This window comes from Chiloscyllium plagiosum, unplaced genomic scaffold (assembly GCF_037043375.1).
Source record: "Chiloscyllium plagiosum isolate Xiang-an unplaced genomic scaffold, Cpla_swu_hap1 HiC_scaffold_51, whole genome shotgun sequence".
Taxonomy (NCBI): Eukaryota; Metazoa; Chordata; class Chondrichthyes; order Orectolobiformes; family Hemiscylliidae; genus Chiloscyllium; species Chiloscyllium plagiosum.
The window spans coordinates 3,394,635-3,411,848 of NW_028270189.1; the positions used below are offsets into that span (position 1 = coordinate 3,394,635).

General features: G+C 58.4%; 1 protein-coding gene across 1 annotated transcript in view; it reads right to left on the reverse strand.

Moving 5' to 3' along the window:
* Positions 1–16,830: 16,830 nt before the first annotated feature.
* tafazzin (tafazzin, phospholipid-lysophospholipid transacylase) overlaps positions 16,831–17,214 on the reverse strand; it is a 28,923-nt gene continuing 28,539 nt past the window's right edge. Inside the window, 1 exon segment of the mRNA XM_087985233.1 lies at positions 16,831–16,952. Coding sequence (XP_087841359.1) covers positions 16,831–16,952 — 122 coding nt within the window.

A 17,214-nucleotide genomic window follows, 5' to 3' on the forward strand; every position in this document is an offset into this window, starting at 1 on the left:
CACAGGAGCCATTCAGCCCTAACTAACCCCCCAATGCTGTACACAGGAGGCCATTCAGCCCCAACTAACCCCCCTCAATCCTGTACACAGGAGGCCATTCAGCCCTAACTAACCCCCTCAATCCTGTACACAGGAGGCCATTCAGCCCTAACTAACCCCCCCCAATGCTGTACACAGGAGGCCATTCAGCCCCAACTAACCCCCCCCACCAATCCTGTACACAGGAGGCCATTCAGCCCCAACTAACCCCCCCACCAATCCTGTACACAGGAGGCCATTCAGCCCCAACTAACCCCCCCACCAATCCTGTACACAGGAGGCCATTCAGCCCTAACTAACCCCCCCCCCAATGCTGTACACAGGAGGCCATTCAGCCCTAACTAACCCCCCCCCCCCCCAATGCTGTACACAGGAGGCCATTCAGCCCTAACTAACCCCCCTCAATGCTGTACACAGGAGGCCATTCAGCCCCAACTAACCCCCCCCCACCCCCCAATGCTGTACACAGGAGGCCATTCAGCCCTAACTAACCCCCCCCAATGCTGTACACAGGAGGCCATTCGGCCCCAACTAACCCCCCCCTCAATGCTGTACACAGGAGGCCATTCAGCCCCAACTAACCCCCCCTCAATCCTGTACACAGGAGGCCATTCAGCCCCAACTAACCCCCCCTCAATGCTGTACACAGGAGGCCATTCAGCCCCAACTAACCCCCCCTCAATCCTGTACACAGGAGGCCATTCAGCCCCAACTAACCCCCCCTCAATCCTGTACACAGGAGGCCATTCAGCCCCAACTAACCCCCCCCTCAATGCTGTACACAGGAGGCCATTCGGCCCTAGCTAACCTCTGGGTGGACCAGGCCAGCGGGACCTGGTCTGACCCCCTCCCCGGGCTCAGGGCCGCCCCCAGAGTCACCGCCGCCGCCAGGAGCCGGGTCGCCGCCGCCGCCGCCATTGCGCTTCCTCCCTCCGCACCGGGACCCGCCCCCTCCTCCTGTCAATCTAAACCCTCCGGGCCTCCCATTGGACCGCCTGTCGCCCCTACCCTCGTCGCTATTGGTCCCTTCGCCCGTCCGTCACACCGACACGCTCACTTCCCATTGGCCGCCTTTGTCCACTCCCCGTCACCCTACCCCCGCCATTGGACAGAACCGTCAGCTACCCCCCGCCCCGGATCCCCTCTATTGGCTCACACCCTCCGTCAATCGTCGGCTCGGATCTCTATTGGTTCGCATTTGCGAATGCCCGCCCCGCCCTTGTCACGAGGACCTCTACCCCGCCCCCCCATCGGTCTGTCTATGGTCCATTGGTTGGTTCCTCTGTCGGTCATCAGTACCTTCGACCTATTGGTCATACCGTCCACATGTAATTACGCAATTACGTGCCAATCAGCGCGGATACTTTCCCCCATTGGTCGGGTTGTCTCCGCCCCCCAACTTCCCATTCGTAATGCTCCTGTCAATCAGCCTGCGGTATTCTCCCATTGGTTGGGCAGTCCTCGCGCCGCGCTTTCCCCCATTCGTGTCTACCCTTCGCTTCGGTTATCTGATTGGTCAGACCCACAGCAACAGCCACGCCCCCTTCATTTCTCGCGCTCCTGTCAGTCATTACGTCCGCTTCTCCGATTGGTGAATCCCTTGCCCAGGCGCCCCTGTCTCCATTGGTCGCCGTGCTGTCGATCATCCGGCTTTTCTCTCCCACTGGCCGGATCGCAGACTCACACCCCCGACCCCCGGCCAATCGTTCGGCTCCGTCTTGACCACCCTCGCCGACCCGCTGACGTCGCAGACTCACGTGAGGAACTCGTGACGCCACGGGCGGGGCCACCTGTCCATCAACATCCGGACCCACGTGGGGTCTGGAGCCCTCCTGTGCGTTCGATTGGTGGAGACGACTGTCCATCTATTGCTGCACACTCTCCGCCCCGCCTCAGGGGCTGGCCCCGCCCCACCACGTGATCTCTCGCACCGCCCGCCCACGGGTTCGAGTCCCGCTCCCGCCCAAGGCCATTCAGCCCGTCAACCCCCTGCAAAAATCCCCTGTATTTCAATCTGGTCAGATCTATTCCCCCTGCACCACCGCTCCCTCAGAGTCATAGAGACGCACAGGATGGAAACAGACCCTTCGGCCCGTCTCATTTTTGCTGACCCAGATATCCTACCCAGTCCCATTTCGAAACCAGGGGGGACAGACAGCACAGAAACAGACCCTTCGGTCCATCTCATCAGATTCTGACCCACATGTTCTAAGCCATTTCGAAGCGAAAGGGATGTACAGCACCAAAAAAAGACCCTTCGGTCCATCTAATTCATGCTGACCCAGATATCCTACCCAGTCCCATTTCGGAACCAGGGGGACAGACAGCACAGAAACAGACCCTTCGGTCCATCTCATCCATTCTGACCCACATGTTCTAAATTAATCTTGTCTTACTGGCCCACGTTCTTCTGGAACCTTCCCATCCATGTCCCCGGGAGCTGATCTCCGTTGGTGGGGTCTGTTTGTCGTTGGCGAAGGATGGAGTGATATATCCGCAGGTCGGTGGGTTGGGGAATGGCCTCCAAGCGCATCTCCTCCACCCCCCCCAGCACCTCTGCCCTTGAACCCCAACCCTCCAATCGGAACATTTTAAATTGCCATGCTAAATTGTCCCGTAGTGCCCAGGGATGTGTAGGTTAGGGTGGATTGGCCGTGCTAAATTGTCCCGTAGTGCCCAGGGATGTGCGGGTTAGGGTGGATTGGCCGTGCTAAATTGTCCCTGTAGTGCCCAGGGATGTGCAGGTTAGGGTGGATTGGCCGTGCTAAATTGTCCCGTAGTGCCCAGGGATGTGCGGGTTAGGGTGGATTGGCCGTGCTAAATTGTCCCTGTAGTGCCCAGGGATGTGCAGGTTAGGGTGGATTGGCCGTGCTAAATTGTCCCCGTAGTGCCCAGGGATGTGCATGTTAGGGTGGATTGGCCGTGCTAAATTGTCCCGTAGTGCCCAGGGATGTGCAGGTTAGGGTGGATTGGCCGTGCTAAATTGTCCCCGTAGTGCCCAGGGATGTGCAGGTTAGGGTGGATTGGCCGTGCTAAATTGTCCCGTAGTGCCCAGGGATGTGCAGGTTAGGGTGGATTGGCCGTGCTAAATTGTCCCCGTAGTGCCCAGGGATGTGCAGGTTAGGGTGGATTGGCCATGCTAAATTGTCCCCGTAGTGCCCAGGGATGTGCAGGTTAGGCTGGATTGGCCGTGCTAAATTGTCCCGTAGTGTCCAGGGCTGTGCAGGTTAGGGTGGATTGGCCATGCTAAATTGTCCCCGTAGTGCCCAGGGATGTGCAGGTTAGGGTGGATTGGCCGTGCTAAATTGTCCCCGTAGTGCCCAGGGATGTGCAGGTTAGGGTGGATTGGCCCGTGCTAAATTGTCCCCGTAGTGCCCAGGGATGTGCAGGTTAGGGTGGGATTGGCTGTGCTAAATTGTCCCCGTAGTGCCCAGGGATGTGCAGGTTAGGGTGGATTGGCCGTGCTATATTGTCCCCGTAGTGCCCAGGGATGTGCAGGTTAGGGTGGATTGGCCGTGCTAAATTGTCCCGTAGTGCCCAGGGATGTGCAGGTTAGGGTGGATTGGCCGTGCTAAATTGTCCCCGTAGTGCCCAGGGATGTGCAGGTTAGGGTGGATTGGCCGTGCTAAATTGTCCCCGTAGTGCCCAGGGATGTGCAGGTTAGGGTGGATTGGCCGTGCTAAATTGTCCCCGTAGTGCCCAGGGATGTGCAGGTTAGGGCGGATTGTCCGTGCTAAATTGTCCCCGTAGTGCCCAGGGATGTGCAGGTTAGAGTGGATTGGCCGTGCTAAATTGTCCCCGTAGTGCCCAGGGATGTACAGGTTAGGGTGGATTGGCCGTGCTAAATTGTCCCCGTAGTGCCCAGGGATGTGCAGGTTAGGGTGGATTGGCCGTGCTAAATTGTCCCCGTAGTGCCCAGGGATGTGCAGGTTAGGGTGGATTGGCCGTGCTAAATTGTCCCCGTAGTGCCCAGGGATGTGCAGGTTAGGATGGGATTGGCCATGCTAAATTGTCCCCGCAGTGCCCAGGGATGTGCAGGTTAGGGTGGATTGGCCGTGCTAAATTGTCCCCGTAGTGCCCAGGGATGTGCAGGTTAGGATGGGATTGGCCATGCTAAATTGTCCCCGTAGTGCCCAGGGATGTGTAGGTTAGGGTGGATTGGCCGTGCTAAATTGTTCCCGTAGTGCCCAGGGATGTACGGGTTAGGGTGGGATTGGCCGTGCTAAATTGTCCCCGTAGTGCCCAGGGATGTACGGGTTAGGGTGGGATTGGCCGTGCTAAATTGTCTCGGTAGCGTTAGGTGAAGGGGTAAACGTCGGGGATTGGGTCCGGGCAGGTAGCTCTTCGGAGGGTCAGTGTGGACCCTGTTGGGCCGAAGGGCCTGTTTCCACCCTGTAAGGAATCTAATGAAAACAGTGACTTCCCAACGCCTGGCTCATGGAGGCGAAAAGGAGTAAGTGAGCACTGCAGACGCCGGAGATCAGAGCTGAAAAATGTTGCTGGGCCTTTCCTGCTGCGATTTTCCAGCAACACATTTTCAGCTCATGAAGGCCAAAAGCTTTGTTCGCTGCCATGTTCTTCACTTCCAGAGACCCCGTAGCACCTGAGCTCCCTCTGTTCCATGACACTTCCGAACTCGCTTAACTTGCGCCATCCTAGAATTCCGGATAATGGTGAACATCTCCGGGTAAGCGCGGGGGGGGGGGGTGGGAAACGGGTGAGGGGACAGATGTGCCCTTCGGTCTGTCAAGCCTGGACCAGTGCGACAAAACCCATCGGGCCGGTCCCCATTTCCCAGTCGCCGGCCTCAGGGACGATCGAACACAACTCTGAACTCCACCCTCGAAGGGAGCAGTGTCTGCGTTCCGCCATTGAGGGGTGGGACAGGTTTGAGGGGTTTCGAGGGCGCTGCTCCCGTTTCTACGATCTGCCTCCCTCTGTTCTGACCCTCAGGCCGGAAGCCCATCCCGCCATCAAGGGGGGGGGGGGGGGGGGGGCAAGGTGGAACAGGAGGCCATTCAGCCCCCTCCCTCCTCCAGCCTGTTACACAGGAACAGGAGGCCATTCAGCCCTCCTCCAGGTTGTTACACAGCAACAGGAGGCCATTCAGCCCCTCTTCATCCTCCAGCCTGTAACACAGGATCAGGAGGCCATTCAGCCCCCTCCCTCCGCCTCCAGCCTGTAACACAGGCACAGGAGGCCATTCAGCCCCCTCCCTCCTCCAGCCTGTTACACAGGAACAGGAGGCCATTCAGCCCCCTCCTCCTCCAGCCTGTTACACAGGAACAGGAGGCCATTCAACCCCCTCCTCCTCCAGCCTGTTACACAGGGACAGGAGGCCATTCAGCCCCTCCCTCCTCCAGCCTGTTACACAGGGACAGGAGGCCATTCAGCCCCTCCCTCCTCCAGCCTGTTACACAGGAACAGGAGGCCATTCAGCCCCTCCTCCAGCCTGTTTCGCAGGAACAGGAGGCCATTCAGCCCCTCCCTCCTCCAGCCTGTTACGCAGGAACAGGAGGCCATTCAGCCCCTCCCTCCGCCTCCAGCCTGTAACACAGGCACAGGAGGCCATTCAGCCCCTCCCTCTGCCTCCAGCCTGTAACACAGGCACAGGAGGCCATTCAGCCCCTCTCTGAAGAAGGAAACCGAAAAGGAGTTGGCTGGACCAGCGCTGGAGGGGTGTGTGAAGTTTTTATTTTACAAATATACAATAATTCTTGTTTAATAAAGCACTTCATTGAGATTCACCATGCGTCATGAGGATCAATCGCTGTCTTTGAGTCGGTTGGACACGCAGGAACAGGCCTGAGCTCTCTCGCTCGCTCTCTGCATCTGTCGCACACACACATTCGGATAGAGTTCATGGCACACTCTGCAGGGACGGGCATGCACCAAGAGCCATGCTATCCCTGCAACACAGGAAGCTCTGCATCTCTGGGGGGGGGGGGAGGGGGGGCGGGAGGAAGTTGCTGCATTGCTGCAACTCAGGACGGGCTGCAACGTTGCGACGCTGCAGCACCGGGGCGGGGGTTACCCAATTGCCTGAGCAGGGACAGGGCGGAGAGGCCGAAGGAAGTTGGGGAGGGGAGGTTGGGTGGTACTGTCGGTGACAAGATAAGGCGATGCAGTAATGTGACGGGTGGGGGGGGGGGGGGGGGACTGCAGTAATGTGACAGGGGGGGGGGACACTGCAGTAATGTGACGGGGGACACTGCAGTAATGTGACGGGGGACACTGCAGTAATGTGACGGGGGGACACTGCAGTAATGTGACGGGGACACTGCAGTAATGTGACGGGGGGGCTGCAGTAATGTGACGGGGGACACTGCAGTAATGTGACGGGGGACACTGCAGTAATGTGACGGGGGGGACTGCAGTAATGTGACGGGGGGGCTGCAGTAATGTGACGGGGGACACTGCAGTAATGTGACGGGGGACACTGCAGTAATGTGACGGGGACACTGCAGTAATGTGACGGGGGGACACTGCAGTAATGTGACGGGGACACTGCAGTAATGTGACGGGGGGACACTGCAGTAATGTGACGGGGGGGACACTGCAGTAATGTGACGGGGGGACACTGCAGTAATGTGACGGGGACACTGCAGTAATGTGACAGGGGGACTGCAGTAATGTGACGGGGGACACTGCAGTAATGTGACGGGGGACACTGCAGTAATGTGACGGGGGGACACTGCAGTAATGTGACGGGGACACTGCAGTAATGTGACGGGGGACACTGCAGTAATGTGACGGGGACACTGCAGTAATGTGACGGGGGGACACTGCAGTAATGTGACGGGGGGGGCTGCAGTAATGTGACGGGGGACACTGCAGTAATGTGACGGGGGACACTGCAGTAATGTGACGGGGACACTGCAGTAATGTGACGGGGACACTGCAGTAATGTGACGGGGGACACTGCAGTAATGTGACGGGGGGACACTGCAGTAATGTGACGGGGGGACACTGCAGTAATGTGACGGGGACACTGCAGTAATGTGACGGGGGGACACTGCAGTAATGTGACGGGGGGACACTGCAGTAATGTGACGGGGGGACACTGCAGTAATGTGACGGGGGACACTGCAGTAATGTGACGGGGGACACTGCAGTAATGTGACGGGGGGACACTGCAGTAATGTGACGGGGGACACTGCAGTAATGTGACGGGGGGGACTGCAGTAATGTGACGGGGGGGCTGCAGTAATGTGACGGGGGGGGGCTGCAGTAATGTGACGGGGGAGGCTGCAGAAATGTGACGGGGGGGGCTGCAGTAATGTGACGGGGGGGGGCTGCAGTAATGTGACGGGGGGGGGCTGCAGTAATGTGACGGGGGGGGCTGCAGTAATGTGACGGGGGGGCTGCAGTAATGTGACGGGGGGGGCTGCAGTAATGTGACGGGGACACTGCAGTAATGTGACGGGGGGACACTGCAGTAATGTGACGGGGGGACTGCAGTAATGTGACGGGGACACTGCAGTAATGTGACGGGGACACTGCAGTAATGTGACGGGGGACACTGCAGTAATGTGACGGGGACACTGCAGTAATGTGACGGGGACACTGCAGTAATGTGACGGGGACGCTGCAGTAATGTGACGGGGGGACACTGCAGTAATGTGACGGGGGGACACTGCAGTAATGTGACGGGGGGGCTGCAGTAATGTGACGGGGGACACTGCAGTAATGTGACGGGGGGACTGCAGTAATGTGACGGGGACGCTGCAGTAATGTGACGGGGGACACTGCAGTAATGTGACGGGGGACACTGCAGTAATGTGACGGGGGGACACTGCAGTAATGTGACGGGGGGACTGCAGTAATGTGACGGGGGACACTGCAGTAATGTGACGGGGGGACTGCAGTAATGTGACGGGGGACACTGCAGTAATGTGACGGGGGACACTGCAGTAATGTGACGGGGACACTGCAGTAATGTGACGGGGGGGCTGCAGTAATGTGACGGGGGACACTGCAGTAATGTGACGGGGGACACTGCAGTAATGTGACGGGGACACTGCAGTAATGTGACTGGGGGGGACTGCAGTAATGTGACGGGGGGGGGCTGCAGTAATGTGACGGGGGACACTGCAGTAATGTGACGGGGGGACACTGCAGTAATGTGACGGGGGACGCTGCAGTAATGTGACGGGGGACGCTGCAGTAATGTGACGGGGGGACACTGCAGTAATGTGACGGGGACACTGCAGTAATGTGACGGGGACGCTGCAGTAATGTGACGGGGGGGGCTGCAGTAATGTGACGGGGACACTGCAGTAATGTGACGGGGGACACTGCAGTAATGTGACGGGGGACACTGCAGTAATGTGACGGGGACACTGCAGTAATGTGACGGGGGGGGCTGCAGTAATGTGACGGGGACACTGCAGTAATGTGACGGGGACACTGCAGTAATGTGACGGGGGACACTGCAGTAATGTGACGGGGGACACTGCAGTAATGTGACGGGGGGACACTGCAGTAATGTGACGGGGGGACACTGCAGTAATGTGACGGGGGGACACTGCAGTAATGTGACGGGGGACACTGCAGTAATGTGACGGGGGACACTGCAGTAATGTGACGGGGGACACTGCAGTAATGTGACGGGGGGACACTGCAGTAATGTGACGGGGGACACTGCAGTAATGTGACGGGGGGGGACTGCAGTAATGTGACGGGGGGGCTGCAGTAATGTGACGGGGGGGGGCTGCAGTAATGTGACGGGGGAGGCTGCAGAAATGTGACGGGGGGGGCTGCAGTAATGTGACGGGGGGGGGCTGCAGTAATGTGACGGGGGGGGGCTGCAGTAATGTGACGGGGGGGGCTGCAGTAATGTGACGGGGGGGCTGCAGTAATGTGACGGGGGGGGCTGCAGTAATGTGACGGGGACACTGCAGTAATGTGACGGGGACACTGCAGTAATGTGACGGGGGGGGGCTGCAGTAATGTGACGGGGGACACTGCAGTAATGTGACGGGGGGCTGCAGTAATGTGACGGGGACACTGCAGTAATGTGACGGGGGACACTGCAGTAATGTGACGGGGGGGGGCTGCAGTAATGTGACGGGGACACTGCAGTAATGTGACGGGGACACTGCAGTAATGTGACGGGGGGACACTGCAGTAATGTGACGGGGACACTGCAGTAATGTGACGGGGGGACACTGCAGTAATGTGACGGGGACACTGCAGTAATGTGACGGGGGGACACTGCAGTAATGTGACGGGGGGGGGCTGCAGTAATGTGACGGGGGGGGCTGCAGTAATGTGACGGGGGACACTGCAGTAATGTGACGGGGGACACTGCAGTAATGTGACGGGGGACACTGCAGTAATGTGACGGGGGACACTGCAGTAATGTGACGGGGGGACACTGCAGTAATGTGACGGGGGACACTGCAGTAATGTGACGGGGGGACACTGCAGTAATGTGACGGGGGACACTGCAGTAATGTGACGGGGGACACTGCAGTAATGTGACGGGGGACACTGCAGTAATGTGACGGGGGACACTGCAGTAATGTGACGGGGACACTGCAGTAATGTGACGGGGGACACTGCAGTAATGTGACGGGGGGACACTGCAGTAATGTGACGGGGGACACTGCAGTAATGTGACGGGGGACACTGCAGTAATGTGACGGGGACACTGCAGTAATGTGACGGGGGACACTGCAGTAATGTGACGGGGGACACTGCAGTAATGTGACGGGGGACACTGCAGTAATGTGACGGGGACACTGCAGTAATGTGACGGGGGACACTGCAGTAATGTGACGGGGGACACTGCAGTAATGTGACGGGGACACTGCAGTAATGTGACGGGGGGGCTGCAGTAATGTGACGGGGACACTGCAGTAATGTGACGGGGGGGCTGCAGTAATGTGACGGGGGACACTGCAGTAATGTGACGGGGGGACACTGCAGTAATGTGACGGGGGGGCTGCAGTAATGTGACGGGGACACTGCAGTAATGTGACGGGGGGACACTGCAGTAATGTGACGGGGGACACTGCAGTAATGTGACGGGGGGACACTGCAGTAATGTGACGGGGGACACTGCAGTAATGTGACGGGGGACACTGCAGTAATGTGACGGGGGACACTGCAGTAATGTGACGGGGGGACACTGCAGTAATGTGACGGGGGGGGGGCTGCAGTAATGTGACGGGGACACTGCAGTAATGTGACGGGGACACTGCAGTAATGTGACGGGGGGACACTGCAGTAATGTGACGGGGACACTGCAGTAATGTGACGGGGGACACTGCAGTAATGTGACGGGGGACACTGCAGTAATGTGACGGGGGACACTGCAGTAATGTGACGGGGGGACACTGCAGTAATGTGACGGGGACACTGCAGTAATGTGACGGGGGGACTGCAGTAATGTGACGGGGACACTGCAGTAATGTGACGGGGACACTGCAGTAATGTGACGGGGGGCTGCAGTAATGTGACGGGGGGACTGCAGTAATGTGACGGGGGGACACTGCAGTAATGTGACGGGGGGCTGCAGTAATGTGACGGGGACACTGCAGTAATGTGACGGGGGACACTGCAGTAATGTGACGGGGGACACTGCAGTAATGTGACGGGGGGACACTGCAGTAATGTGACGGGGGGGACACTGCAGTAATGTGACGGGGGGGACACTGCAGTAATGTGACGGGGGGACACTGCAGTAATGTGACGGGGGGACACTGCAGTAATGTGACGGGGACACTGCAGTAATGTGACGGGGGGACACTGCAGTAATGTGACGGGGACACTGCAGTAATGTGACGGGGGACACTGCAGTAATGTGACGGGGGACACTGCAGTAATGTGACGGGGGGACACTGCAGTAATGTGACGGGGGACGCTGCAGTAATGTGACGGGGGGACACTGCAGTAATGTGACGGGGGGACACTGCAGTAATGTGACGGGGGACACTGCAGTAATGTGACGGGGGGACACTGCAGTAATGTGACGGGGACACTGCAGTAATGTGACGGGGACACTGCAGTAATGTGACGGGGGGCTGCAGTAATGTGACGGGGGACACTGCAGTAATGTGACGGGGGGACACTGCAGTAATGTGACGGGGGACACTGCAGTAATGTGACGGGGACACTGCAGTAATGTGACGGGGGACACTGCAGTAATGTGACGGGGGGCTGCAGTAATGTGACGGGGGACACTGCAGTAATGTGACGGGGGACACTGCAGTAATGTGACGGGGGACACTGCAGTAATGTGACGGGGGGGGCTGCAGTAATGTGACGGGGGACACTGCAGTAATGTGACGGGGGACACTGCAGTAATGTGACGGGGACACTGCAGTAATGTGACGGGGGACACTGCAGTAATGTGACGGGGGGGGCTGCAGTAATGTGACGGGGGACACTGCAGTAATGTGACGGGGACACTGCAGTAATGTGACGGGGACACTGCAGTAATGTGACGGGGGACACTGCAGTAATGTGACGGGGGGCTGCAGTAATGTGACGGGGGACACTGCAGTAATGTGACGGGGGACACTGCAGTAATGTGACGGGGGGACACTGCAGTAATGTGACGGGGACACTGCAGTAATGTGACGGGGACACTGCAGTAATGTGACGGGGGGACACTGCAGTAATGTGACGGGGGGACACTGCAGTAATGTGACGGGGGGACACTGCAGTAATGTGACGGGGGACACTGCAGTAATGTGACGGGGACACTGCAGTAATGTGACGGGGACACTGCAGTAATGTGACGGGGGACACTGCAGTAATGTGACGGGGGACACTGCAGTAATGTGACGGGGGGGCTGCAGTAATGTGACGGGGACACTGCAGTAATGTGACGGGGGGACACTGCAGTAATGTGACGGGGACACTGCAGTAATGTGACGGGGACACTGCAGTAATGTGACGGGGGGGCTGCAGTAATGTGACGGGGGACACTGCAGTAATGTGACAGGGGGGCTGCAGTAATGTGACGGGGGGCTGCAGTAATGTGACGGGGGACACTGCAGTAATGTGACGGGGGACACTGCAGTAATGTGACGGGGGGGCTGCAGTAATGTGACGGGGGACACTGCAGTAATGTGACGGGGACACTGCAGTAATGTGACGGGGGACACTGCAGTAATGTGACGGGGGACACTGCAGTAATGTGACGGGGACACTGCAGTAATGTGACGGGGACACTGCAGTAATGTGACGGGGACGCTGCAGTAATGTGACGGGGGGACACTGCAGTAATGTGACGGGGGGCTGCAGTAATGTGACGGGGACACTGCAGTAATGTGACGGGGACACTGCAGTAATGTGACGGGGGGGCTGCAGTAATGTGACGGGGACACTGCAGTAATGTGACGGGGGGCTGCAGTAATGTGTAATGTGACGGGGCACTGCAGTAATGTGACGGGGACACTGCAGTAATGTGACGGGGGGCTGCAGTAATGTGACGGGGACACTGCAGTAATGTGACGGGGGGCTGCAGTAATGTGACGGGGACACTGCAGTAATGTGACGGGGGGACACTGCAGTAATGTGACGGGGGACTGCAGTAATGTGACGGGGACACTGCAGTAATGTGACGGGGGCTGCAGTAATGTGACAGGGGGACACTGCAGTAATGTGACGGGGGGACACTGCAGTAATGTGACGGGGGACACTGCAGTAATGTGACGGGGGGACATGCAGTAATGTGACGGGGGGCTGCAGTAATGTGACTGGGGACACTGCAGTAATGTGACGGGGACACTGCAGTAATGTGACGGGGGGCTGCAGTAATGTGACGGGGGACACTGCAGTATGTGACGGGGGGGCTGCAGTAATGTGACGGGGGACACTGCAGTAATGTGACGGGGACACTGCAGTAATGTGACGGGACGCTGCAGTAATGTGACGGGGGGACACTGCAGTAATGTGACGGGGGGCTGCAGTAATGTGACGGGGGACACTGCAGTAATGTGACGGGGGGACACTGCAGTAATGTGACGGGGGACACTGCAGTAATGTGACGGGGGACACTTGCAGTAATGTGACGGGGGGGGCTGCAGTAATGTGACGGGGGGGCTGCAGTAATGTGACGGGGGGGCTGCAGTAATGTGACGGGGGACGCTGCAGTAATGTGACGGGGACGCTGCAGTAATGGTGACGGGGGACGCTGCAGTAATGTGACGGGGGGCTGCAGTAATGTGACGGGGGGCTGCAGTAATGTGACGGGGGGGCTGCAGTAATGTGACGGGGGGGGGCTGCAGTAATGTGACGGGGGACACTGCAGTAATGTGACCGGGGGGCTGCAGTAATGTGATGGGGGGGCTGCAGTAATGTGACGGGGGGGCTGCAGTAATATGACGGTGGGGGCGCTTGCAGTAATGTGACGGGGGGGCTGCAGTAATGTGACGTTGGGGGGATTGCAGTAATGTGACTGGGGCTGCAGTAATGTGACGGGGGGGCTGGCAGTAATGTGACGGGACACTGCAGTAATGTGACGGGGGGACCTGCCAGTAATGTGACGGGGGACACTGCAGTAATGTGACGGGGGGACACTGCAGTATGTGACGGGGGGACACTGCAGTAATGTGACGGGGGGACACTGCAGTAATGTGACGGGGGGGCTGCAGTAATGTGACGGGGACACTGCAGTAATGTGACGGGGGGACACTGCAGTAATGTGACGGGGGACACTGCAGTAATGTGACGGTGGTGGACACTGCAGTAATGTGACGGGGGGACACTGCAGTAATGTGACGGGGACACATGGTAATGTGACGGGGGGGCTGCAGTAATGTGACGGGGGGACACTTGCAGTAATGTGACGGGGACACTGCAGTAATGTGATGGGGACACTGCAGTAATGTGACGGGGGACACTGCAGTAATGTGAAGGGGGACACTGCAGTAATGTGACGGGGACACTGCAAGTAATGTGACGGGGACACTGCAGTAATGTGACGGGGACACTGCAGTAATGTGACGGGGGGGCCTGCAGTAATGTGACGGGGGGCTGCAGTAATGTGACGGGGGGGCTGCAGTAATGTGACGGGGGGGGCTGCAGTAATGTGACGGGGGGGCTGCAGTAATGTGACGGGGGGGCTGCAGTAATGTGACGGGGACACTGCAGAATGTGACGGGGACACTGCAGTAATGTGACGGGGACACTGTAGTAATGTGACGGGGGGGCTGCAGTAATGTGACGGGGACACTGCATAATGTGACGGGGACACTGCAGTAATGTGACGGGGGGACACTGCAGTAATGTGACGGGGGACACTGCAGTATGTGACAGGGGGACACTGCAGTAATGTGACGGGGGGCTGCCAGTAATGTGACGGGGACACTGCAGTAATGTGACGGGGGACACTGCAGTAATGTGACGGGGACACTGCAGTAATGTGACGGGGACACTGCAGTAATGTGACGGGGACACTGCAGTAATGTGACGGGGGACACTGCAGTAATGTGACGGGGACACTGCAGTTAATGTGACGGGGGACACTGCAGTAATGTGACGGGGGACACTGCAGTAATGTGACGGGGGACGCTGCAGTAATGTGACGGGGGGACACTGCAGTAATGTGACGGGGGGGGCTGCAGTAATGTGACGGGACACTGCAGTAATGTGAAGGGGACACATGCAGTAATGTGACGGGGACACTGCAGTATGTGACGGGGGACACTGCAGTAATGTGACGGGGACACTGCAGTAATGTGACGGGGGGGCTGCAGTAATGTGACGGGGACACTGCAGTAATGTGACGGGGGGGCTGCAGTAATGTGACGGGGGGACACTGCAGTATGTGACGGGGACACTGCAGTAATGTGACGGGGGGGCTGCAGTAATGGACGGGGACACTGCAGTAATGTGACGGGGACACTGCATGTGACGGGCGGGGGGACACTGCAGTAATGTGACGGGGGACACTGCAGTAATGTGACGGGGGGGGCTGCAGTAATGTGACGGGGACACTGCAGTAATGTGACGGGGACACTGCAGTAATGTGACGGGGACACTGCAGTAATGTGACGGTGGGACACTGCAGTAATGTGACGGGGGACACTGCAGTAATGTGACAGGGGGACACTGCAGTAATGTGACGGGGGGCTGCAGTAATGTGACGGGGACACTGCAGTAATGTGACGGGGACACTGCAGTAATGTGGACGGGGACACTGCAGTAATGTGACGGGGACACTGCAGTAATGTGACGGGGGACACTGCAGTAATGTGACGGGGGACACTGCAGTAATGTGACGGGGGGACACTGCAGTAATGTGACGGGGACACTGCAGTAATGTGACGGGGGGCTGCAGTAATGTGACGGGGGGGGCTGCAGTAATGTAACGGGGACCGCTGCAGTAATGTGACGGGGACACTGCAGTAATGTGACGGGGGACACTGCAGTAATGTGACGGGGGGACACTGCCAGTAATGTGACGGGGGGGACACTGCAGTAATGTGACGGGACACTGCGTAATGTGACGGGGACACTGCAGTAATGTGACGGGGACACTGCAGTAATGTGACGGGGGACCTGCAGTAATGTGACGGGGGGGGCTGCAGTAATGTGACGGGGGGACACTGCAGTAATGTGACGGGACACTGCAGTAATGTGACGGGGACACTGCAGTAATGTGACGGGGGGACACTGCAGTAATGTGACGGGGGGACACTGCAGTAATGTGACGGGGGGGCTGCAGTAATGTGACTGGGGACACATGCAGTAATGTGACGGGGGGCCGCAGTAATGTGACGGGGGGGGCTGCAGTAATGTGACGGGGGGGGCTGCAGTAATGTGACGGGGGGGCTGCAGTAATGTGACGGGGACACTGCGTAATGTGACGGGAATGTGACTGGGGGGGGGGGGCTGCAGTAATGTGACGGGGGGACACTGCAGTAATGTGACGGGGGGACACTGCAGTAATGTGACGGGGGACACTGCAGTAATGTGACCGGGCGGGACACGCAGTAATGTGACGGGGGGGGCTGCAGTAATGTGACGGGGGGGGCTGCAGTAATGTGACGGGGGGGGCTGCTGCAGTAATTGCTTGACGGGGACGCTGCAGTAATGTGACCGGGGGCCTGCAGTAATCGTGACGGGGGCTGCAGTAATGTGACGGGACACTGCAGTAATGTGACGGGGGAGGCTGCAGTAATGTGACGGGGGACACTGCAGTAATGTGACGGGTGACACTGCAGTAATGTGACGGGGGGACACTGCAGTAATGTGACGGGGGATGCTGCAGTAATGTGACGGGGGGACACTGCAGTAATGTGACGGGGGATGCTGCAGTAATGTGACGGGGGACACTGCAGTAATGTGACGGGGGGCTGCAGTAATGTGACGGGGGACACTGCAGTAATGTGACGGGGGACACTGCAGTAATGTGACGGGGGACACTGCAGTAATGTGACGGGGACGCTGCAGTAATGTGACGGGGGGCTGCAGTAATGTGACGGGGGACACTGCAGTAATGTGACCGGGGGGGCTCTGCAGTAATGTGACGGGGGGACACTGCAGTAATGTGACGGGGGAAGGCTGCAGTAATGTGACGGGGGGCTGCAGTAATGTGACGGGGGACACTGCAGTAATGTGACGGGGGGCTGCAGTAATGTGACTGGGGGCTGCAGTAATGTGACGGGGGATGCTGCAGTAATGTGACGGGGGGCTGCAGTAATGTGACTGGGGGGCTGCAGTAATGTGACTGGGGGCTGCAGTAATGTGACGGGGGGCTGCAGTAATGTGACGGGGGACACTGCAGTAATGTGACGGGGGATGCTGCAGTAATGTGACGGGGGGCTGCAGTTAATGTGACTGGGGGCTGCAGTAATGTGACTGGGGGCTGCAGTAATGTGACGGGGACGCTGCAGTAACGCGACCGCTGCACCGCACCGACCGGTAATACCTGCCCCAATCCAGCGGCCACCCTGTGGATTAAGGAGTTTTGGGGGATTTGCAGTGGGTGGGTGGGGGATGCGGGACGGGAACCGGGGCTTCATCACAAAGCCCGGTGCCAGCAACCATCTCAGGGTGGGACCGAGGCAGGGGAAGTCGGGGTGGGCAAACATCTTGGGGACCTAACCATCCCCCCCGCCCAAAACCATCCACCCCCTCGCTCCCCCTTCCCCAGCCCTGCCCTGTCGCACGGGGAGTCTCGGGAAGGTCTGCCCTCTCCTCCTTGATCCCATA